The sequence below is a fragment of the Plectropomus leopardus genome, chromosome 1 (assembly GCF_008729295.1).
Source record: "Plectropomus leopardus isolate mb chromosome 1, YSFRI_Pleo_2.0, whole genome shotgun sequence".
Lineage (NCBI taxonomy): Eukaryota > Metazoa > Chordata > Actinopteri > Perciformes > Serranidae > Plectropomus > Plectropomus leopardus.
Window position 1 is genome coordinate 26,115,110 of NC_056463.1, and position 25,052 is coordinate 26,140,161.

General features: G+C 41.0%; 1 protein-coding gene across 1 annotated transcript in view; it reads left to right on the forward strand.

Moving 5' to 3' along the window:
* Window positions 1–25,052, forward strand: part of LOC121943399 (MAM domain-containing glycosylphosphatidylinositol anchor protein 1) — a 203,372-nt gene that overhangs the window by 35,328 nt on the left and 142,992 nt on the right. Inside the window, exon 3 of the mRNA XM_042486927.1 lies at window positions 20,879–21,018. Coding sequence (XP_042342861.1) covers window positions 20,879–21,018 — 140 coding nt within the window. The remainder of the gene's footprint in view (window positions 1–20,878; window positions 21,019–25,052) is intronic.

Below are 25,052 nucleotides of genomic sequence, written 5' to 3' on the forward strand. Positions count from 1 at the left end.
AGAACATGATGTCATGATAGCCTTTACTAACCTTTCACGATAGTGTGGTTTAAGCTGATGAAAGTTTTAATCGCACATTAAGTGATACGTTTCTCATGTGGTACATACTATTGTAAGGTGGTGCTCATTGTAATTAAGCAGGTCCATGCTGTAGTTGCTGTCTTATTTTTTCTGTCTTATTTTCTGCTTTCTTTTTACCATTTGTCCTTTTGTTGCCTTTCTTTGCCTCTCGTTCTCACTTAATCTCTCTTCATCAATCTGTTATTGTCTTACTATCCACCCTCCTCTGGGGTTTCGCGTCTGACTCTTCTTAGCTGCGAGTTAATATTTAATCTGCTGTTAAATAACATGTTGTTGATGAGTCACAATCTGTCTTTCAAACACATTTAGGAGTATTTGTTTTCTGTGGCATATATTGCAAATTTGGAAAATATTGTCTCTCACCCTGGAAAAAATGCCTTGGAAAAACATGTCAGCAGCCTTTTCAAGCCGTCGGGACCCTCCAGGCATAGTTTCCCCACCCTGGCTGGGCTCATGAACCGTAGATGAAAAAAATACACTGGAACAGCACTGCTGCAATATGGGGTTCTTTGCTTCTTTGACTCTGTTTACAATGGGCAGTGTTCTTCAGAGGGTGTGTTTGCTATGAAGAAGTGGAAATACTACTGAATATGATTATTGCATTGAATTAAATACTTGTGTCAGCGTGGAGAATACACTAACATGTTGTCAGACAGAGACGGCCTGCATGCTCAACATCACACGGTCAATTAGGAAGCACAGATGTCCGTTTTTACCTTGTATTTCAGCAGACTGCATTTCTTGACTATAAGCCCCATTTGGACATTTTACCTCCCACTTGCAATGAATTTTGGAGCTTACACAGTTCATTCTTGTTAGCTAAGTCAGTATCTGATGCATGCTCAGTTGGGATATAATCCATTGGGATCTTTATCCACCCTCAGTGTTCTTCTGCCTGTGTGAGTTTGGCTGATATATCCGTGCATATAACATCAAATACGTCATGGAGGACAGAGGCATTATCATATATAAAGAGATCTAATATGCCAACAGGAGACAGACAGACTGACAAGAATACCTTCCAAGAGTGTGAGACTTTCAAAAGTCTTTATTCTGTTTGGGTTCTTTTCTCTATCTCACTATCTTTTCTCCCACTGAAGTAAATCTAAGATATCTAAGGCTTGACACTTTCCAAATTTAACATTTTTAAAAATTCGGAACATTCTGACACAGGGATTGTTTTAAATACAATGCTTTTAGTTTGATAGTTCATTTACAAATGTTTCGTCTGTAATTAATGGAGACCTTGTGTATTTAATGATCACACATGAGTTAATGAAATGACCGGTCTAAAGATTTATAAAAATGTTCACTTAGTAATTTATTAAAGCCAAAAATCAAGTTTGATTAGAAGAAGAATCTCTACAGCTCTGGATTCCACCACAGCCCTGATTTTTCATGAGGGCAGGAAGAAAGAGATCTTGTGTCTGGCAAAGACAGGAAATTAACTTAACTTTCAGTTCACAAAGGACAGGTTGCAAGTCATGCAGAACTACATGTCTTTATTAAGTACCATCTACAACTAATGAAAGGCTTTCAGGTACCAACAGGTTTGAAAGAAAAGAATTTATTATTTTCCATCCTAGTAAAATATGTGATGCTAATTGTGCTGCCCAGGAGGTGGCCAATCAGAAGTTGCTATGGTTACAGGTAGGTATTAAAAGGCAATGTGATAATTACAAATATGTGAAAGGAATTCTTTATGGGGGATATTTGCTCTCATTAAAATGCTTGTCAACCAGTCACACTGTGCAACCTGTCTCAGTCTTGTTGCAAGGTATGCGTCCTGCATCCCTGAATCTGCATGGACTCAGTACACTAGCCATTGATGCATCTGGGGTATGCACTATTTTCTTTCCCTAATAATGCTACACTGTGAACAACAAATCCTTGTACGGTGGTCTCACTTGACTTTTTGTAAAAGTACTTTTCATGTCACGGACACCTAACTTGGTAATCCTGAGCACATGACCTCACCATTATTTGTCTTTCACTGTATCAGTCGGGACTCTCTGCCACTCCAAACATTTTCTGTGGGCATATGTTCTCACCTTGACAAACAAACTCATTGTTAGATTAGATAGTAACAATAGATATAAAAAAAGTACAATTTATGTATGTTTGCCATTTGTATGTGATGTGTACCTTGTTGACAACAATCCCGATGAGGTTTTAGCGATACACTGGCGTTGCCAGCATATTTTGCCATTTCTCATTCAGCACCTAGCTGCCTCTGGACTGCTTAATACTGGCTGGCAGTGCCCTTGTTGTCTGTCCAAAGCATTGTGAACACTGATCTGCATGGCAATGAGACTCAGTCTTTTCATCATTTCCTCTGATAAACTCCATGAGTCCATCCTCTTGTTGTTTATTTGATGTTATCAACACTATTACTGATTTAACTTCACTTATTGCTGTGTTTACTCTGCTAACTTGTTGAATTGGGGCGACCGTGGGAGATGCCATTACTGTTCTGCAAGTGGAGGCCTGTATTTGACGCGGATCCCTTATTGGCTCTGAATGGATTTTAATTTCTGGAAAGTGTTACGGCGGAAGAGAGTCCAGAGTGATGGAGAGAGTGAGGCAGAGTGTTAAGCTCACGTCATCAGGATGGTCTTATCAGGCTCACAGACACCACTGAGAGTGAAACCTGTGTTTTGGATAATATTGCTGTTGGTGATATTGCTGTTTTTGTTCTAATGCTCTGCACAGGTCTGATACCTGGCTGCCCTCCTATTTGCCCTCATCTCCGGCTCTTATAAAGGCTGCAGTGTCATTGCTGTGTTTCTACTGGCTTTTTAGGCTCCAAATGGGGGTGTTTTGTAGCAACCAGTCAGTAGGGATAGTGCCACAAAAAAGATGTTATTTTTTGCTGAGAAAAAAACAGAAATAATGCATGAGTTGAGATGATTTCTATAGGATGATTGCACTGACTCCTTGCACTGACACACCGGCAGCCAGACCTTGCGCATTTGAAATCATGTATCACACACACGCAAACACCAAAATATGAGAGAGAGAGAGAGAGAGAGAGAGAGAGAGACATTGAATTGATTGATTTAAATATATTTACATTCACTTGCTCTGGCAGGTGGAGGAAGCGGGCTCCTCCCTGTCCTGTTCCTCCTCAGGTGTGGATGTAAAAGTTATCCAACATGCCTGGCACATTTTCTATCATTTGAAAATGAAATGGTCCATTTTGACATTTCAATTTTCCCAACTTAAATTCGGTTAGATACTAGCTAGTTTTGACAGTAGTAAGTGGTGAATTTTAGCTGGTGAAGGCGCGGCGGCACGTGAGTAACGTCAGTGATGCAGCATGTCCGAGCTGTGTCACTTATCTCAAGTCAGTGATAACCTTACGTTGTTTACCAACCAGGAAATTTAATGAATGAAAGGCGATTTAACTCCTGAACTCGGATCAGTTTCATGTGTGAAGCTGCCACCATAACTACATGACACTGCACTTAACTGTTAAGATGCAGAGGCGCTGTTGGACCTTGTCAGTAGAGCACAGAGTACAGGCAAACATAGATGAAAATTAAAAGAGTTGATATGGTACTTTTCTTGGTTGTTTAGTGGTAGGTCTAAGGTGGGGCTAAGGCAATTTCTGGGTGGGCTGTAGCCCAGCCAAACCCTATCCTGCCATCGACAATGTTCGGTAACATTTTTGACTCTTGTGTACGTTAGGTACATTAATTCACATAACATTTCCTCATACATTGTAATTTTCTTGGTTTGACCTAGTACCTAGAGCGTTAACAAAGCATTGGTATTTAATGAGTTGGGAGTGAAAATGTTTTGGAACATGACTGTAAATCTATGTGTGTTAGCCCCGTGATAGATGGATGACCTGTGTAGCTTGTACTGTGTCTGCCCAGCGCATGCTGGTATTTGCTCCAGCCCTAACTAATAACACAATTATTTTTTTTTTTTTATATACATTTTTTTCTCAGCAAGCATAACATTTAAGTTTTAAAAAAAAGTTCCTAGTCTACATTAACCTGCGGACCTCGCTTTCAAACCAAACAGCCAGTGAAGGTAATCCTTGGCCAGCTGCCCCTGTCAGGTTTTAACGTGCAGCTCACTGCTCCAATTTCATATAAGGGCTCATCCAGGGCAGCCCTATAGCTCATAATCCATCATAGCTGATGGTACTGGATGTTACACATACACATTTTGAGTTTTACTTTTCAGCAATTTCAGTTTTTTCACTGATAACTGAATTTTTTGGCTCTCTGAAATGAATTAAAACATACTAAAACGCATACTGTCAGAAATAGTGCGTACCTGTATGTGAGTCTGTGTTCGGTAAGATTTTAAACCCATCTCCTCTTCTTAGTCATCACTCAGAATACAAATTCCAAAGCATAGCAAATTGAATTTAAACTCTCTCTCACATCACTTAAGAAGTCTCTCACTTGCAGTTATCCTTTAAACCCCATCTCTGCTCCTTCCCCTTCCCCTCCCTCTCCTCTCTAGCTTTCTGTCTCTCTCCTTTCACAAACTCCGGACATTGTGCAAAAAGAAGAGGGGTGATGACATATGATATTCTGAGAAGGGTTATGTTTGATGTGCATTACAAACCACTTGACCATGTGGTGATTTCCATAACAGTTTTGCTTAGCAAATGCTCCAGCTTTTATGAAGGCGGCATTTTTGTGAGTGTGTTATCAAGCTGTTTTCAGATGAGCCAGATTTACGCTTTCACAACAGTTGTTAATGTGCATTATTGTCTTTTCTATTTTTCTTTCCATCTCCTCTCCTCCGCACACACCTTCAGTAATTGTAATTATCATGGCTTGTCTTTGCCAAATGCACCAGATGTAATTCCCCTGTACCCCCTAACAATCTTTCACAGTTCTCTTACTCTGAGTGAAAATAAAGATAGCAGTTTGGCACTGAGGGAAAACAGTGCTACATTATACTGTTATTGTGTCAAAGAATGTTAATTATATTCTTAAAAAGAATATGGTACATTTTCTACTCATCAGTTACATAAATATCATAAACATCAGATACAGCTAGCACTTGTGCGCAGTGCATACTCCTAGAATGCCTGTGCTTTTATCAATTAAAAAGAATTAAATGTCATTCCAAATTGTCTCTAACATTTTTCTTTTTGTGATTCCACCTGATTCCTTTGTTAGCTAGTGAGTGACTCAGTGAGTGACTGAGTGTGTGAGTGTTATCACACCAGTGATAAGAGTGTGTTTTCAGGGTTGTGCATCTGTCAGTTCATCTGTCCGTCGATATCTATCTGTTCAATGCATTGAGGGAATGTCTTCAAATTTGGCACAAACATCCACTTGGACTTAATGATGGCCTGATTAGATTTGGTGGTCAAAGGTCAAAGTCAGTGTGACCTTGCATCTGTCTCATTCTCTCGAACACAATATTTTTTAAAAACACCTTGAGTTTTCTTATGTTTGGCACAAATGTCCATTTGGACTCAAGAATGAACCAATTAGGATTCTGTTGTCAAGGTCGAGGCCACTGTGACCGTACAAAACATGTTTTAGGCCATAACTCAAGAATTCATTTGTAATTACAACAAAATTTCACACCAGTGTCCAATAGGATAAAATGATAAGTGATGGCATTTTATATCCAAAAGGTCAACCTCACTGTGACATCATGATGTTCTGCAAAGACACTTTTCTGGTTATAACTTCACATCATAACACATAAACATAGGGGGAGACATTTGGGCAGATACTGAATTGTTGACACTAGTCACTGGTGCCTATCTTCAGGCGATGTTGATTTTATAGACTTTCTGTGCTACCGAGGGAAACGTGCAGCATCCATGTTTTCACAGACATGGATCTAAGCTGTTTGTACAACTTGACTTATGCGTGGAGACATATAACCGAAAGTCGGTAATTCTACTTTTTTTTTGCCACTAGCCCATTCAGGCAAGTGGGTATTCTGTTTTATTTTAATCTTATTTATTACACTGTACTCATATTTTTCTGGGCCACTGAGGGGTAGCCAACTAAGAATGTCACCAATCAGTGTTGTTATGCTGCTGAAAAGGGCCCGCGAGAAATGAAGAGTGACACATTAATGGCGTTTAATGTATCAGTTAGTAAAATGGATCCAGTGGTTGTGTGTGGTATCTGATATCAATATCAGAAGTCAGGCTATTCTGACAGGCTGACAGGAAGTTCTATTTAAGTCTTAAGTAATTGCTGCTGTTTCTCTGTCTCTTACAATTGAGTCTGTATTTCTACCTGCACTCAATACTTTATCCCTTTCACCTTTTCTTCGTCTCTCTCTCTGCATGATTTACACATTGCTCTTGTTAGGAAATTTCTCTTTGTGCCTTTCTTCCTCTGTCTGCCTCAGCATTTCTGTGCCGGTGACTCTTTGTCTGTCTGCCTTTCTCTGTTAGTTTCAATTTTCCAATTTCAGTCACTTTTTGGCATGACCGTTTGAACGGATAGAATACATAATATCTGGTCTCCACTTTACTTGTGAGGAACCTCCTCCCTCCACACAGACATCCACACACACATCTGCCTCCCTGCCTTACCTCCAGCTCTTACTTTGACCTTTTATTCAAGCGTTTCTTCTCGCTCTTCTCTTTATCGACATCCTTTCTTAGTATCTCCTTCCTTCCAACCACTTCACCTGGGCTGACCGTTATGCATTGTTGGCTGCTCTCCGCTGCACTCTTGTGCGTACACAGACAAGAATTTTTGCCTTTTTTTCACATGCACTGCCACTGCGCATCAAGTGCCCCTATGCTATCTGGCACTGCATGTGTTTGCATGTGAACTCACACACTTCTATGTGTGCCATCAAAGTGAGTTGAAGCATTATGGTTAAATAGAATAAGGTCAGGTTGACAATCAGGCAGATGGATGATGTGAGGCACATGACCTCCACACCACACGGCCTTATCTCCACTTCTTCTCTTTCTCCTAAATACTGTGCTTTTCTCCCTGTCATTTGAGTATTTTGTTCTCTGCCTCGTGACTTTCTGTTTTCTCCCCTCTCCTCTCCATCAGTGTCATCACAGAAACTAGAGAGTAAGGAGACTTTTTACTTGTCTCTCCTCATCAAGACTACCCTGCTCCAGAAAGCTACATTGACTAGAATAACCATATGTTACACCTAAGGTGGTTTGTGTGGCATATGCTGTGCAAACACAGGAAAAAAACAACACACACACACACACACACACACACACACACACACACACACACACACACACACATACACAATGAAAGACGTAAAAACCTTTGCTGCAATTTTTTAAGCCTCACCAGCTGTTACTGTCCTCTGTCTGTTTCTTTCTTTCTTTTCGTTGCTCTATATTTCCCCGTCTCAACAGATGTTGCTCCAAGAGACCCAGAGGTTGGTGGGTAAGATGGTGTAGGTAGTGTGGAAAGCCAGTTTCAAACATCACTTACAGTAGTATCTTTTCTAAAAGAAGGCGTGACTTATGAATCAGCTGTGCCCCCCCCCCCCCCCCCTCATGAGATTGCTTTATTTTCAAATAATATTGACAATATTAATGGAGCGTGTACAGTGGCATATAACAGGGCAGTAGGCTTAACTTGCGACAGTCAAGAGATGAGCTGAAACATAAAATAGCAGGGGTTCACAGCTTGCCCAGCAGGGTGCCCTATTAAGCTCAGTCTCACACTATTAAAAGATTTGAGTGAGGATAACTTTTTGAAAGCCTCAGGAGAGGTCTTGTAGTTTAAGGCGAGAGATTTATGTGTGTCCGCAAGAGAGGCCTGATGTGAATTTAGACGTTTAGGTAACATCGTTGGTTAAACATTTGAAAAAGAAAAAAAAAGATGAAGCAGATTTTTGTCCAGCTAAGATCTGTGAAAATCTTACATCATTGTGTTTTTTATTCATGTCAAAACCCCCAAACTTTGTACTTAATTAGTACAAATAAACTGCAAGAAGCCATGATGTGTTTACCCACCCCCCGGGCACAAAGCAACTGCTGATTTTAACAGCACGAAGCTCCACTCAGAGAGATGCATGTGTGTTTGTGTTTGTGCAAGGGTGGATTTGTCTGTGTACACGACTTTGTCTGAACACAAGTCTAATCAAGATATCAATATGTGCTGTAGTAACTCTAACAGCACACTGATGTATTGTTCAAGTTCAAACTGGAGGTCATTGCGTATCTTGTTTCCTTTACTTTAGGTTTAATTACATCGACTACTTCAGTATTATTTTTTCAGTCAAAAGTGTTTAAATGTGTTTTTTAAAAACATATGCACATGATCTAGTCCCTATGCTCCAATCTTTTTACAGTCAGTTAAGGCCAGTATATGTTCAGTTAATGTTTACATGGCCCTCACCACATCATTAACACTCAGAATTCATTGGGATCTTGGAGGTACAATGATCTTTCAACAATAACGGGGTCTTCGAACAGGAAATCTTTTTCACTTGGTCCATCTGCACAGATACTCCTTTTGTAGACCTTCAAAATTGACAAACATGAGTAATCTACAGCAGCCTTCAGTCTACACTAGTGCTTAAATAATAAGGTGATTAATCCATTAGTCATCAACAGTTATTCAATGCATTTTTTAACAATCTACAGCCATGCATGCTAAACATTGACATAGCACATGCTCAGAATGACAGTGCTAACACACTGATGTTAAGCACCATTCTTGCTTATCATCTTAGCATGCTAACATGTGCTAATTAGCACACAGCTGAGGCTAATGGTAATGTCATTAGTTTTGCAAGTATTTCATCTAAAAGGATCTGAGTGAATGTCTGAAGTCAAAAATACACGACACAAGCTAAGTGTTGCCCCTAGCACCAATAGGAAGAGTCCCGCTGGAGTGCATCAACAAACAACAGATCATCCATCCATGCATCCGAACATCCATCCATCTATTTTCATCCGCCTATCCGGAGCCAGGTCGCGGAGGCAACAGGCTGAGCAAAGTATTCCTGACATCCCTCTCCTCAGCAACACTTTCCAGCTCCTCCTGGGGGACCCTAAGGCTTTTGCTGAAAGTCTGTAATCTGTTCTTATGCCAACTCTGCATTAATTTAAATTGTACTACTGATTTAACTCGATTTCTTACCAGAACTGCTAAACTCCGGAGTTGTGGCTCATCATGCAATAACCTTTTTTCCATCTTCTACATAATGCAAGATTGTGGGCCGTATAAGTTAGGATATTTCTTAACCTCAACAGCTAGTCTGTCCTCATCCATTCTTTGACAGATGAGAGAAGTGATAGCAAGAGATGAGAGTTCTCTTTATACATCCATGGTGAGGAGAGGAGTCTAGCTGCCATGGGAGCAGAGAAGAAGAATTGCTAGAGGACCTGGGATGTACAAGCAGGGAGCAAGAGGGGAAAAATGTTTTTTCAGGGGTGGTGAGACTAGAAAAAAAAGAAGCATACCGAGTTAACGCCTGCTGTACAAAATGTGCTATAGAAATAAATATGACATGCAGTGTTGTGGGGCTTTATTACCACGAGCACTGCCGCGTGACTAGCTGCCGCTGCGCTGGCTGCTGCAGGGTTCTACATAGACAAAAGCAGGGGTGGCTTTGCCGCTACTGTATTTCAGCCTTTAGTTTCATGGCGAATGTTGTTGAGATACCACTATGATGGACCGACCCACATAACACACATCACCAACCAAGTTAAAAATGCACAGAAAAGGCTCTACTTCCTATGGAAAGTTAGGAAGGCTAAATTCCAGAGTAAGATCCTGGTTGAGTTCTACAGAGGATCAATAGAAAGCATACTGAGTGGAAACATCACAAACTGGCATGGTTCAGGCACAGCTCAGAACAGGAAGGCTCTACAGCGGGTGATTAAACTGCCCGGAACATCACCAGTTCCCATCTACAGAGCATCAGTGACCTCTGTGAAGTGAGGTGTCTGCTCAGACCCTAAAGGACACTGAAAGACAGAAGCCACCCAGCCGCAGTCTCTTCACCCTGCTGCCATCTGGGAAAACATACAGAAGTATCCGCTGCAGAACCACCAGACTACGGAGCAGCTTCTTTCCACAGACTGTGAGGCTCCTCAACTCCTCCTTCGACACCAAAAAGATGTAGCAGGATTTGGGGTCAACTTTAATTTCATTTTTTCTTAAACCACATTTAAGAAAAATGACAAATAAATATACCATGTACCTTGTATAATGACAAACTGATGGATTTTGCCATCTCTAGACCCACGTTGCTGGCATTGGTTTCTCAGGAAAAAAAGTGGTCAGTAGTCAGATGGACTAATAACTGAAATACTTTTAGTTGCAGCTCTATAGACTACACATAAAGCTAATGGCCATGTATAGAATATATATTAATGTTATTTTTATGTTACTGTGCTCAGATGCTGCTTGAATCACTGGATTCAGAACCACTTGGGTGTAACCGTGTGGGTAATATTTTGGATGTTAACATCTCTCAATGCAACCGGTAGTTAATGTTATAGACATTATAGACGAAATGTGTCCCCCTGAATTAACACTACATGACTGATGATTAGCAGATAGAAAGAAAGTGTTTTGTTTGCAGAAAATGTTGGATATCAACAAAATCTCTAAGCTGTGCTCATGAAACCCAATAAGGCAGCTAGCTGTCTATGTTCTCCCCTGTTTTTTTTCATCTGTCCTCTCTCCTCTCCTCTTCCTCGGCCTGTCAGCCCAGCGTATATTAGATACGACAGGCTTTGTGAATGGAGCGCTCACAAAGACAATGCCAGCCACACATTTCTCTTTATTTTCTCCTCTTCGCCGTCCTTCGCTCCTTTCTCCCGCCCGCTCCTTGCTCTCCGCTCGTCTCCCCCTCCGTCCGTCTCTGCCAAAGATCTAAGCGGGTTTTCATCTCTGTCGGAACTCTCTCCCTCTCTCCCTCCTCTCTTCATCTTTTCATCCTCGGAAAGCTCGAGTACGGCGGGCGCACACTCCCATGGACGAGAACGAGTCATGTTTGACCGTGCTCTACAAACCCCTGATCACTTCACATCACTCCAGTCCTCAAAACAGACGCATCCCCGACTCCCCCACCAATGCCTTGTTGTCTTTTCTCTCTGTCTTCTCTTTCACCTCTCTCTGTCTACATTTCAAACAGCTACGGTCATTTTATTCACATATTAAATTCACCTGGTTATGCATCCCCAAACCTGTGTGTTAGTTCCCTTATAAGAAGTGTTTGATGTAATAAGTCGGGGATTTGCAGACTTAATTGGAATTTCACCTCTCTCTTTCCTGCTTAAGCCAGATTTATTAAAATTTCTGGAGTTGTTTTTGGACCTTTTTGTTATCTTGGGAGCAAAGACTAAAATATCGTAAGATGGCAAAAAAAGAGAACATTTTGGGATCTTAGGATAGGATCAGGGTGAGGTGCGAAGGGGTAATTCTCAGGATTGCTTCAAAAGTATGAGAAAATAGACAAAATCTCACATTGACATTAAAAGAAGCTCAGCTATGGACAAAGTTGAAATCTTTTGAATTTCTTCTTGCCTCCCTTTCCTCTTGGATTGCGTGCTCTTTGCCTGCCAATAATCTATATCGAACAATATTTCAAAGAGAAGATTCACTGTCCTTGGATATGAAGCCTGCAGTGCTGCCAAGAAACTGCCGCTCTTCTTCCCCGTCTCTCTCACTCTCTCTTTTCCATTACAGTTTTTTTTTTGTTTCTCCACCTTTGTGCCCTTCCAATCTACCCTCTGCTCTCCAATGATCCCCTTTATTAGCTTTTGCTGTCATCTGATACTTTTGTTGATCGCACAATCTCTTTCCCCTCTTACAGTGATTGTGGTGGAAAACACACAGTCACTCACCTCACAAACACAGGTTCACACACATACCCCAGGTATCACCGGGTGTATCACACACCATCAAACACAACCTGACACGCCGATTTCATGATCCTAGAAAAACCCTCGGTTGGTGTGGATAAAATGAATGAAAGTTGAATCGGGGCTCGAGCTGCTGGCTTTGGCTGAATGTACTGTTGGCTAACAAATACACTCTGTCTCATCCGTGGTCATCCACAGAGAAAACCATGGCCAATCTAAAGCACTGCACACAAATATACACTGCAATAAATAACTACCAGCATCAAAATATCAGCCAAACTTTGAGGAAAGAATGAAGACCTACGGAATTACTAGACATATGGAGATTCCTTATTTGATAACCAGAATAAGTTTCTCTTGGAAAGAAGATTCTGTCCTGGTCTATCTGTTCCATCACTCTTTCTCTGCCAATGTTTTTCTCCTGTTTGCACTCTGCATTAAGCTCCCCTCAGGGAAGTGATGATTGGTGCTTGTGTGTGTGCGCGCGTGTGTGTAATTGATTCACGTTGGCTTACTGTCTCTTCCTCCGCCGTGGTCATTTAATCAATACCTCTCAGCTTGTTGTGATCAGTTGATATGTGTGTTTTTCACTGTCCTGACCAGGCTGCTTCCTCACCCTTTCTTATATTAGTTTTTGACAGACCAAAAAACCCCCAAAACACATCATGTGTGTTTGTTGTTCTGTTTTCCATGCCTTAACTATGTTACAGCACAGGCATCCTCTTTAATAGTGACTTTCAGCACTTATGGAGCAGAAAAGTCTAATGCATCTGATACATTTATGTATTCATGGCATCAGCCTGATATCTCAGCTGGCTAGCGTTACAAACCCTCAGGTAGGACAGACCTAACAAAGTAGAATCTGCACTGGTCTTTTGACTCCTCCTGGCTTGACCCTTTTTGCCTTTTGTGAATAAACACAAAGCAAGAGTGCAAATCAGTGTGCCGTCTTTCCTGCTTTGTCGATGCAACCCTTTACTACGAGATAGAAGAGCCAGCTAGCCATGTGGAGCCACCACAGTCGTGGCTGGTGCACAGATCATGTATCTACTTATGTCACAGTTTAAGGGATTCAGGTGATTCATGAGACTTAATATAGCAAGTCCTCTACGTAACTTTCTCTGCATGTTGTAATAACTGATATTGATGATGTGATGATTTCACACATTGTGTAAAAACAAAAATTCTAATTGATCTAATGAATTGAATATATCCATCGGCCTACAGATAGATACCAATCTTGTGTCTGTACAGTGAATATGAAGCTACAATCAGCATCTGGTGAGGTAAGCTTAGCAAAATATTTGGAAGCAGAGGGAGACATTTAGCCTGGCTCTGTCCAAAGTTAAGAAAACCCACTTGCACGCACCTCTAAAGCTCACAGAATTAACACATTATATCTATTTTTTAATACATTCAAAACCAAAGGATACACAGAGAGGCAGTCCAGGCACTTCAAAAATGTAGATAATGAGAAAGGAAATATTAAAAAGTAAGTAAAAGTGACAGGGACATTTACAAGGAATTAAGGGCCAGACTAGTTCTTGGCCAGGAGCAACGACTGCCAACTCTTTTCCCATAGCTAGCACTAGCTTCAAAATTTGCAGAATGATACCATATGCTCATTTGCACATTGGTGACACCATTGCACGTTCATTTGCATATAGCACAATAAAAGCATCAGGACATTGCCAAATTAGATCTAATATAAGAACTCTCAACAAAACTTTATTGCATTAGAGCTATGGTACTTGTAGTGCATCACTTTCTTGCACTTTCAGTCCAGAGAGTCAGAGTGTCAACATAACCACAGAAACTCACTACAACTAAATTCCCAACTCTGCAGTGAGTGGCGCCTACTCCGCTCCTAGTCACTTTTTTGAGATAAAGTCACTAAGAGGGTCTGAAAAGTTGTGAAATCTAGCAAGAAAGTCGCCAAATTGGCAACATTGCTTTCAAACCCACAGCAATGACAAGACTCCAGGAAGTGACTTTTTTTATACAGACTAATGATGAATTATTCCTTTGAAACAATGAATAAATACAGTCTTACAAAAATGTTAATTGTGCAGCAGGTTTTGCATTAGAAATGATTTAGAAGCCTACAGTTACCATGCTTAATCAAGCTGGCTGTGTTCCTTAGCTACTTCAGATCTCTTTTCCTCCTTCCCAAGGCCAGCTCTGGAGTAAACAAACAATACATTCAGTATTTTTTTTCTTCATGTAAATAATTCATAACTTGTCCACAAAATATAAGATATTAGTTATTTGCCTCTAGATGGTAGCTATGGTAGCTTACAGGGAGATATCATCATCGTCAGTCATGACACTTTGTATTTGTAACACAGTGTTCTTGTGTTTTAATATATGTCTCCATTTACTATTAAGTGACTGAATTTTAGTATAAGAATGTGCATTTTAATGGATATCAGTATTGTCAGTTTTTCCTACAGCTTCTTTTTTAACCTTTGAATCTGCCTGAAGGAAAAATTGCATATGGAAAATTGCATACGGACGTGGATGGCACCAAAATCAGAATCAAATTAGGAGACACAAGGCAGAGAGAAAAAAAAGGCAGCTTACTGGTCACAGTCTGAATTTGGAAACCCGCCACTGAATTCTGCACCATTTAAATTCATGTTTGTATGGAATACACAGCACTAGCTTAAGAGAGGTTGTGTTTTTTTTAGTGGTACAGGGAAACATTTGGGTGACTTTGTATGCTGGTGACTCATTGAAGCATATGTAAAGAAAATAACTTGCACAGTTAGATAATATACATTTATTTATTATTTCATTGTGTGCATGCATGTTTATATCAGTGTGTACGAGAAGAAACGGCAGTTTACAGTCGATTGAAAGCGCCAGAGAGGTTACTGAAGGTTAGTCCTTTCATTTACAACAGCCATTTAACGGTTAGGTCAGAAGTTAAATCAATGTCCCAGACGCGTTTTGATATCTGGAGCTCCAATCGAGCCAAAATGAAAAGGATGGGGTCATGACATCAACAGTTTGATCTCTCTCCGTCCTGTCTGCAGAGAAGAATCCTGATAAAAATGATGAGGCAATGTGAGTCACCCAGGCTTTTGGTCATAAGGCTGTTTTTGTGTGTGTGTGTGTGTGTGTGTGTGTGTTTGTGTATTTATGTGTGTGTATGTGTGTGTGATTAGTCTTTCTTTGGGTCAGATGAACACTTCCCTCTATTGCAGTTAATCAATAAAGTCTGTGACTCTTCCCTCGGGTTTCCACTCTCCACCACTCTTATCTCCTTCTCCCGCTTTCTCTTCCTTTCCTTTCTACTTGTGATGGCAGGGGAAGGGCCAAGGCATCTAAATGGTCTCTTGTGAATGAAGTGAATTGAGACAGTGCTCATTGGCATGCATGAGCAGCTCCCATAAAGTAACTACGCATATCAATCACGCTCTGCGTGTCTTCGTGTTCGACAGGATTCATGACCTTCTGAGGGATTCCTCTGGCAAGATACAGTACAGAAACACACACGCGCAGACACTGACACATGCATGTACGTACGCTCGCATATCACGCACTCATTCACTCTTCCAACCACACTCACACACACACACACACACACACTGCTCAGCACTCTGTCACTGCGGTTTGACACCAGCTCGCCCGTCTCATCATTAGTTTTAGTGAGAGATGTCCTGTCCCCTCAACAAAAACAAACATGGCAGGCGGTGACGAATCAATTAATCAGACGAGGCATTTGCCGATAGTTATGTTTCACTTACAACTAATGCGCATTGAATGTCTCTGAAAGTTTCCAATAATGCATGGACAACACTTTCAATCAGCATCCCCTGGAGCAGTTTTGATCGATGAATCATCAGAGTCAGATAGATTGCTGTCAAAACAGCAGCTTTCTATGACTGATGACGGTCTTCCACACTAACTGAATTGACGCACCTCGGAGCAGGACACAACACTGTGCCGGTGTTTGTGTTAATAACTACTTCCCGCATTTTTTTTTTCTTTTCTTCCCTGCTACAGCCTTTGGCCTGATTTAGACATTTGATTGTGTTGCCTTTTTAGAATAATATGTTTTTGCTGTTACTTCTTATGGCACAAAGAAATAAATAAAACCTTGTTGCAGCACTATCAGATCTCTTCAGAATGATGGTAAAACTGTAAAAATTTGGGTTTCATTTTCAAGCAATTTAAAAAAAGAACAGTTTTTATTACAGTAATCATGCTGATTTATAATACCTTATTCACGACAATCTTGCCACTTTGTGCTAAATTAATCATGAAGTGTGTAAAGTAATCTGTGATGCTCCTTTTGCGTTGCTAAGCAACAAAGCAGGGGATGCTGTATGTATGTTAACCATCATGCACACGTGAGAATGCAACAGCTCTAACCATAAAAGTTGTCAAGCATCGTGTTTCTTCAGGGAATACTAACAAAAGCTGTTAAATGTCAGTTAGTTGGCACGGTACACTGTCTGGCTGGTTTTTCAATGATGTGATCTGTGTTGGTATGTCTGTGCTGTGTGTGAGACGAGAGGCGAGGGTTAGAGTCTCTGTGGTGTAACAGGTTGAGCTGTCTTGCTTTGGTTGCATCACTCCTTTGTTTTGCCTTTGACTGCTTCGCCCTGTTGAGGAGCCTCCCTCCATCTCCGCCCCCTGGCCCAGCTGTCAGTCTCTCATAGTCCACCAACAATATTCTTTGTTTGTGTTATGATTATTACCATCTACTTCTGTTTGCCATTTCTCTTGTTCACCTGAAGCACCCCTTCTCATTGATCTCTTTTCAATTGTCTTATCAAATCCCTGGTTACATCAGTTTTCTCTCTGTCCCTGCTTCCCGTCTTAAGTCTCATTCTCTCTGCTCTCCTTGCTTCTACTGTTTGTCTCTCCTCCAACTTTTCTCCTTCCTCTCTCTCTCTCTTCTCTGCTGTTTTTCTGTCTCCCTCCCAATTTTGCTCTCCCTCTTTTGCATCCTCCTCCTTTCTCTCTCTCTCTTTCACCTTTCTTTCCTCCTCCTCTCTCTTTTGCCTTTCTTGTCTCCTCCTCTCTCTCGGCCTCCCTTTCCCTAGTCGATCAGACAGTTGAAGCAGCCAAGCTGCCGGAGGCGAGAGCAGACAGAGGAGCCGCTCTGTCCGACCTCCCTCCCTCTCTGGAGATGCAAACTAATGCCGACACGCCAATAAGCTGTAAGGAGACAATTATTCACCATTTATATCAGCTCACCGTCTCACTGAGTTAGCGCAGCACACCTCTAGAGCCCGGCTCTGTTACCCCACATAGTGTTTTAAATACTTTCATCCTTTTGTGGTTAACATTTTCATTGACTGATTGCTAGAGATTTGCTGTAGCAGAATTGCAGCCTAAAGGTTACAGTTGGCTTGTTACTGAAAGATTGTTGGTCAGATGTAAGCCAACTGAGAAAATGTGGGAGAAGGGAATATAAATAAAGCATGATCTCCCATCTCACAGCAACTGCAATCAAAATGCCCTTCAGCAAGGCACTTAACCCCCAACTGCTCCACTGGATCTGCTCAGTGTCCAGTGGATAAAGACTGCAGTTATACAGGGCAGTTCCCATGTGTGAATATATGTAACTGTATAAAACTGAAGCTGAGAGTTTGCTGTAATTTAAGTTTTGTTTAATGCGAGTTATTTTTTTAAAATATATAAACTAAAACCAGTTTAAATCTCCCACCTTCTATATCTTGGAGTAGCCTTTAACATTGAACCCATATTCACTACTGTTGGATGTGCTGTGGGGTTTTTCCTCGAGTGCGCTTGAACTTTTTGTCTTCTCCTTTAAGTCAGACACCATGTGCTGCAGAGACAGAAACACACCGAGGTTAAGACGAAAGATGGAGAAGGGCAACAGAGCAAGAAGAAGAGAACTTAACAAGCAGCCTGTTTTAATGTAGAGAGCTGCTGCAGGAGTGTTGTAGCGCACTGTGTATGCGGGTAGCTGTATTTGTGCACAGACGCGCGTTTTTTAGTGAGTATGTCTGTGTTTGCATGTATGCGTATATTTTGCTACTTTGGAGAAGAAATGGCTGTGTTATGCTAAAGAGGTCTTTTGAAAGAATAATGAAAAGCCTGAAGGAGTGAATGATTGACTGCTCTGTTGATGAGCTCCTCAAACACAACAGTGTGGCTCTCACAAACACACACTCACAGAAACACACAAACAGAGAGGAGTATATGCAGTAGGCATTGTGGGAATCACACTGCAAACACTCTTGCTTTCTCTTTTCTTCTCAAAACATCCACTTTGTGAAAATAAGAACAAAAGGAATGATAGCTGAGGATAAATATTGAGCGGACTGTTTTCAGTTGTCAGTTACAGTGAAGTGCAGATCTGCAGTAGTATTTTCTTAAGATCTTCAAAATGCCCACTTTTATACCAGAGGGTTTTATTTTTTTGATATACTCGGACTTTGGAAGATATTATTTTAAGTGTGTAAGTGTGTGATCTGTAAGTATGGCTGTTTGTGCATTTATCTAACTGGTTGAGGAGCACAGTCAAAAGACAACGGCACAGTTCTTCAATAACCATGTTTACAACCATGACTGAATCTGACCTACAGTCTGTTTTTCTTGACTTCCTTTTCTGTAGTATTTCTTGAAAGAGAAAAAAAAATCCATAGTGGCAATGTCACAAAAATATAAGTGGACAGCCGCACTCTACGTCTCAATACCTGAAGCTATTAACAGCTCCAGCTTTTTCCATATCAGAGAACATGCAACGACAGATTCTTCTTTTAGTATGAACTTGAAATCTCTTCTCGGGATCGCACTCTGTTTTTAACGTCTGATCAAGTTGAAGTTTAAGGTGAACAGGCCGCCCACTTCCTCCCTGTCTGTTCAATGACAACAGTCATAGAGCGCAGTGAAAATTTGTTCCCCCTGTGAATCGATGCTAATCACATCATTGTGCTTCCCCCGTCCCCCACGCCGCCTTCTCTCTCTTTTTCTCTCTGGGGTTTCACACTCCTCTCTGGCCTTTTCCTCCTCACCCGCTGTTTCTTTGTCTCTGTCTCTGTCTCTCCCCTCCTCGCTTCTGTCTCCCTTCATCATAAGGGAGGTGAAGCCATCTGAGGCCTCTCGCACGCAAGCCAGCCCTCCTCATGGGTGAGCGCAGTGGAGACTCAGATATTGTAGTTGTCGTCGCTGCAGAGTTCTCCCATCATGCATCTGTCATCCATTATTCCTACGGTAGCCGTCACAGCCTGTTGTCATATTGCAATGTGATGACTTGAGTAGATCTCGCCTGGGATTGTGGTTACGAGACAACTTAAATATTGTTATGTCATATGCTCTACCTTAGTCAGATGAAAAACACATTTACTTTCCAAATGATTGGTTCTCAGTAGGGATTCACCAATTTATCAGCTGATCGTCCATATCAGTCAGTATTCGACTAGTTGCCTTATTGCCTATTGGCAAATAAGATGAGATTCACAGATGGTAGTGGCTGATGTTTTTCATCCGATAAAGAAAATTTAAATGATTCCCCATTCATATTGTATGTACTGTATTCATCTATAGCTTATGAATTAAAAACTGGAACTAAAACAAAGTCATCTGTAGAAGTCTGATGAAGGGACTTCCCCCTTCTTAACATTTTACTGTTCAGACGCTGTGGCGCTAAAAGGAAAAAACGCTGTTTGTCTGTGTCACAGGGCTTCGCTGTCAGTCTGCTGCAATCTATTGATTAGCTGTGTGATGGGCAAAATGTGTTATTTGTTTTCATTAGACGTAGGCATTTCTGTCAGTGGTTGAAAATGGTTAAATTAATCTGTTGGGCTCAGTCACTTGGGTTCAAACATGAGCGGCCAGAGCAGCTCTCAGTAGTATCCAAATGTGCAGACAGCTGGCTCACAGTCTGTATTCAGGCACGTTTCGTAACAACAAAACAATAACTGTTTCTGTGCATTTTTATTATTAACTCTCTAACCAGCTGCTGCATGTTGGATGTTCAGTAAAACACAGGACACTGAGCGCGCACGGACTGTGCACCACAGTAAGTGCACACTTGCGTTTTGATCTACAACATAATGATCACCAGTTCAGATCACAGCGACACAGTTCAGTACATCACCTGACTGTTTTATCTCAGTCGTCTTCTTCCTTTGTTTCCTTTTGTGCTATGTAGCGCCACTATGCTTAGTCGACAGAGAGCTGCCTCCACCCAACCGAGTGTAATTGAACACAAGAGCGTGCGTGTCGAGGCAAAGCCCCGTGTGAGTGGAGGAGAATTGACAGTGACGCAGTAGAGACTGAAACATAAATTTGATAAAGCATATTTAGTTAGTAAAAACAGTCTAGACCTATTCTATATGAAAAGTGACCTTGAATGACTTCTGTTGTGAATTGGCACTATACATGAAATAAAATTAAATAAAATAGAATTTAGGTGGGGGGTTGGGGTCTTGTTGGGGGAGCAGGGCACCAAAAAAACATTTTTACCTCAAGCTTACTTTGAAAATTTGACAACTCATCTTACCTTTTCTTCCCTGGTTGCACAATCTGGCATGCCTCAAAACTGATATAGCACATCTGACGTAAATTACAACCAAGACTTCATTAAACTTGAGCTTTTGAGCGCTTAACTTATGACTGTTGTTATGCACACTCTGTACTGTACAAGACAAAAGCAAGAATCAGCCTTTTGACCCTCTAATGGACACCAAAGTTTCAGTTTCCCAATAAAAGCCTGCATCTCTCATCAAACACTGACACACGTACCACTCCAGCATTTTTGCAAAAGGCCTTGTTCATGCAGATGCAGGGGTAATGTGATATATTTATTTATCTGAGTCATCGATACTAGCACTAGTATTACACATACACCCACAAGACAGTGACCTTTTTTTCTTGCTGCAGAGACGTTACTAAATATGTAATATGGTTTCTCTCCCTTTGTGTCTCTGTGTGTGTTTGTCCGAATGGCTACATGCCTGTCTCTGCATGTGTGTGTGTCCATGCGTTCACTCACAGCTCCAGCCAACGCCCAGATCGTGCACTCAGGCGCGGCGTGTAACGTCAAGGATGATAACATCAGCGAGAGAATCTACACCATCAAAGAAGGAGACACACTTGTGTTGCAGTGTATTGTTAAAGGACACCCACGACCACAGGTAAACTCCCAAACCACCTGCTGAGAAAAGTGTGTGTGCCATTTGTTAATGGACTGTTTGACATACATGTTGATGCTAATCCTGTTATTCAGAGAGGCTTTCACCGAGTAAGCAGGTAGGCTTTGAGATTCTTAGGTGCTCAAGGACACTAGAACAATTATGTTTGTGGCGACAGTGAACACAACTTGTCAACAATCCAACATGCTACAAACTCTGCAATTAGTAGCTGAACATGGCAACTGATGTTTGAATGGATGATGGAGCGTTTTCACAATTTTGCTTAAGTAACACACATAGACATTTACATATTTTAAATAGATTTATTAAATTGGTTAGTCAGCCTGGTGTCATAAAGCCACCTGAGAAAAAAATATTGTATTTAAACATAATTTCAGTGTGGTTTCACAATTAAATTGTAGAATGCCATAAAATAGAACCTAAAAGCCTTGCACTTATCCCAAATCAGCATCTGCCAGCCATCCATTCTCTAGCCAATCAAAGTTGGAGACTTAGGCAATGATGTCATCAATAAGCATTAGTCAGCACTCAGGCCCACTTCTATCTTTAAAACATTTGGAATTTACAGACCTCTCCTACTTAAATCTTGCTAGATTGTTAATGAATGTCTGACATTCAAGTTAATACCTCTGTCCTCATTTCCTAACACAAATATAGCAAAGCCCGAGGTCCTATCAAGCTGTTGATGTTGCTGTAATGCTTGAACACCTCCTTTAATCTGGTTACATGGCGTGCCTGTTTATATGCAGGTATGTTGGGGCAAAACATGCTGGTGACTAAAAAGGCTGCAGGCGACATGGACATATTCTCTGACGAGCATCAGTTACAAAACATGTGCTGGCCTGGCTGGCATAAATGATACGACACATCCACAAGTCATTAGTCATGTTTACAGTGTCACTGTTCTTCTGTTTGTGCTGAGTCACACCATCTCCTTCTTTATTCACTTTACAGTGGCACTAACTGAAATCATACCCGGCTTCAGTTTGATATCAGTTTGCTCTTACAGTAACTGAGTCCACTGTGTTGTTATTGACACATTCAGTATTTCTGGGTTAACATGATACAGAACGATGAATAAGCGCAGCAGTAGCTCAGGATTTTGACAGTGATGACAGTGACTTAAGGTTTAATTCCCCAGAACAGCTGGTGAGCTAAATGTGTGCTTGCAGCTCTTAACAGTTACAATTTACTTACATGTTGCCTTTTAGCGAGGCTAACTGTGCACCAGCGGGTCTTTTGTATATGACATACACAATTAAAATGCAAGACACAAGAAAGATTATGTCTGAAGGTAAAAACTCAATGCACAACAGTATGAAATTATTTGCTGTCCACTTCAGCGAGCTTCTGGATTTCCTTCTGTCCTCTTTAGCAACACTGGAAAGAAGTGAAGAAGAACAAATGCTATTATACAACAGCTCAGACAGGATTGCACACGTTTGGAGTGGAGCCCAATAGTTGGTTTAAAAAAAGAGAATAGCCTTTTTTCTTTTATAAAGACATATTCTATATACAAGTGCATTAAAGCACGTGCAGACTTTGAATGTGCATGTTAAACACACAGAAATGTACATGCATGCAGTCAGACATACAATCAAATCAGCTAACGCACGCACACACACACACACACGCACGCACACACACGCACGCATGCACGCACACACACATGTACGCACACACACACAGCAGTAGACTCAGCCAATAGTGGACACATCTGGCTTCCTGGGTTGAACTCCAGCAAAACATTTTGGACCAGGGACTCTGTGAGTGCGTGTGCATGTGGTGTTGGTTTGTGTGTGTGTGTTTGAGCTTCCAGAGCTAGATATAGAATGAACTGAGGTGACTGCAGTGGGATTGTGTGTTTTGTGTGTATTTGTGTGGGAGTGTGTGAGGTGAGAAAAGCAGTGTTCCTCACGGGTGCATGTCCACTGGCATCACATCAGTATGAATAAAACAGCGCCTGTGTCTAGGCCTTGTTTTCTTCTGTTTCTGTTTATGTGTGTATCCACTCTGTCTGTGTGTGTGTGTGTGCGTGTGTGTGTGTGTGTGTGTGTGTGTGTGTGTGTGTGTGTGTGTGTGTGTGTGTGTGTGTGTGTGTGTGTGTGTGTGTGCATTTGTGTAAGAGGCAGCTTGCTTGTGTGAAGCTGCAGCTGCAAACTAATCATTTATATGTAGCTGCGAAATCTAATTGCAAACCGAACTGTTGACCTAACCTGCCTGTACTAACTGTGGCTGTCATTTCTCTCTCATTTGATCCATCCATCTTGCTCTGGCTATTTCACTCTCTCACACACACACACACACACACACACACACACACACACACACACACCACATTTACAGGCTGCATGCCCTAAACCAAATAAAGACCAACTTAAATAAAACTTTTATTTTGACCGACACTGGAATAATAATCATCATAAAAACGTTCTCTGAAAAACACATAACATACTACAGAACTTCATTTCCCCGGAGCAGTTCAAAGATGTAGGAAATTGCGTCAGTGATTGCTTGTTCTTTGGGTCAGAGGTGGTAGTGTATTTTGAATAATGATCACATTGGTCACATTGTCAGAATGTAAATTATATATAGTGTGCGCACAAGCAAGACTTACACTGCCTCTGGCAAAGAGGCATTGGATGAGTGAGTGTGTGTGTGTATGTGTGTCTACGTTTGCATGTCTGTCTGTGAGAAAACGTGTATGTTGACACACACTAACAAACAAAGGCAGACAGAGACAAAGAAGCAGATAACAGACGAAGGCAAAGAGCTGCAGCAGTGAAAACATTTTGGTAACCTAATGCCATCGGACAGGAAAACTGAAGTTGAGACAACATTTCTTAATTCATCAACACTGAAGAGCAAAACATGGGTGTAAGGGTCAGCTCAATTTTTTTTATTATTTGAAAAAGATTTCCACCACTAGTCTAAAGCAGTGGGCCTTCAAGAATAAATTCATTTAATATGATCAAATGTGAAGAAAACAAAAATCAACTGAGTAATCTTCATAATAATCTTTAATTGAATCTTCCACTTAAAGGGTCAGAGGCAGATCAAGTAAATCAAATCATGTATGTTTTTCAAATGAATCAATGTATTTCCATCGTCATCACCTCTCTAAAATTAAACAAATTTTATGTATTTTGCACTGGACTGCCAGACTTTTCACTTGGATCCAGACCAAAATTCTAGGTTTGAAACCTCAGTCTGGACACCCAACAGCTGAGCCTTTGTTCGACAAAAAGAGGTGGTCGTGGTTCGGATCAAACAATATTATGGTCCAGTTTGTTTGTAGTGTAAAAAGCCTTTTTTTGGTTTCGACTTTACAGTAAGTCCTGGCAGGCTATCATCATGTCATACAAGAGTCACAGCTTCTTTAAGAAATAACTCCGTGTGTGGTTGAGAGAGAGAGAGAGAGAGAGAGAGAGAGAAAGAGGGAGAGAGAGAGAGAGAGAGAGACATAAAAAAATGAGCAGAAGTAGCACATGGGGAGAGGACGATGAGTCGAGACCAAATGTTTTATTGACATTTGGCCCAATGACTTTATAAAGAGTCAATTGGGCAAAACTGAAAAAATAAGTACTACATTTAGTTATTTTCTGAGAGGATGAGAGCGGAAGGATACACAGAAGAGCCTGTCAATGTCAATCAATGTCAAGTATCTGAAAATGCAGCTCACAAAAGTGATTACAACAGGGTATGTCATGTATTGTTCTCAAGTGCACTCATATAATTGCCATTTGGAACCAAAGATGACCAGATCAAATGTATGCAATTTTAAAAAGGCAAACTGAGGTTCTGAACTTGTTTCAGACTTTATGGTGTGCCGTAAGACTTAATGGTGTGTGCACAAACTTTAAAAAAAAAATTTTAAAAATGACCTGAATTGTTTTTTTGCATACAGAAATTAATTCTTAAATCTTTTTAGGATTGATAGTGACAAACTAATCCTAATCAATGTCCACTTACTAGTTGTTTCCAGGGCTTTTAACCACAACTCAAGGTCTTTGTCA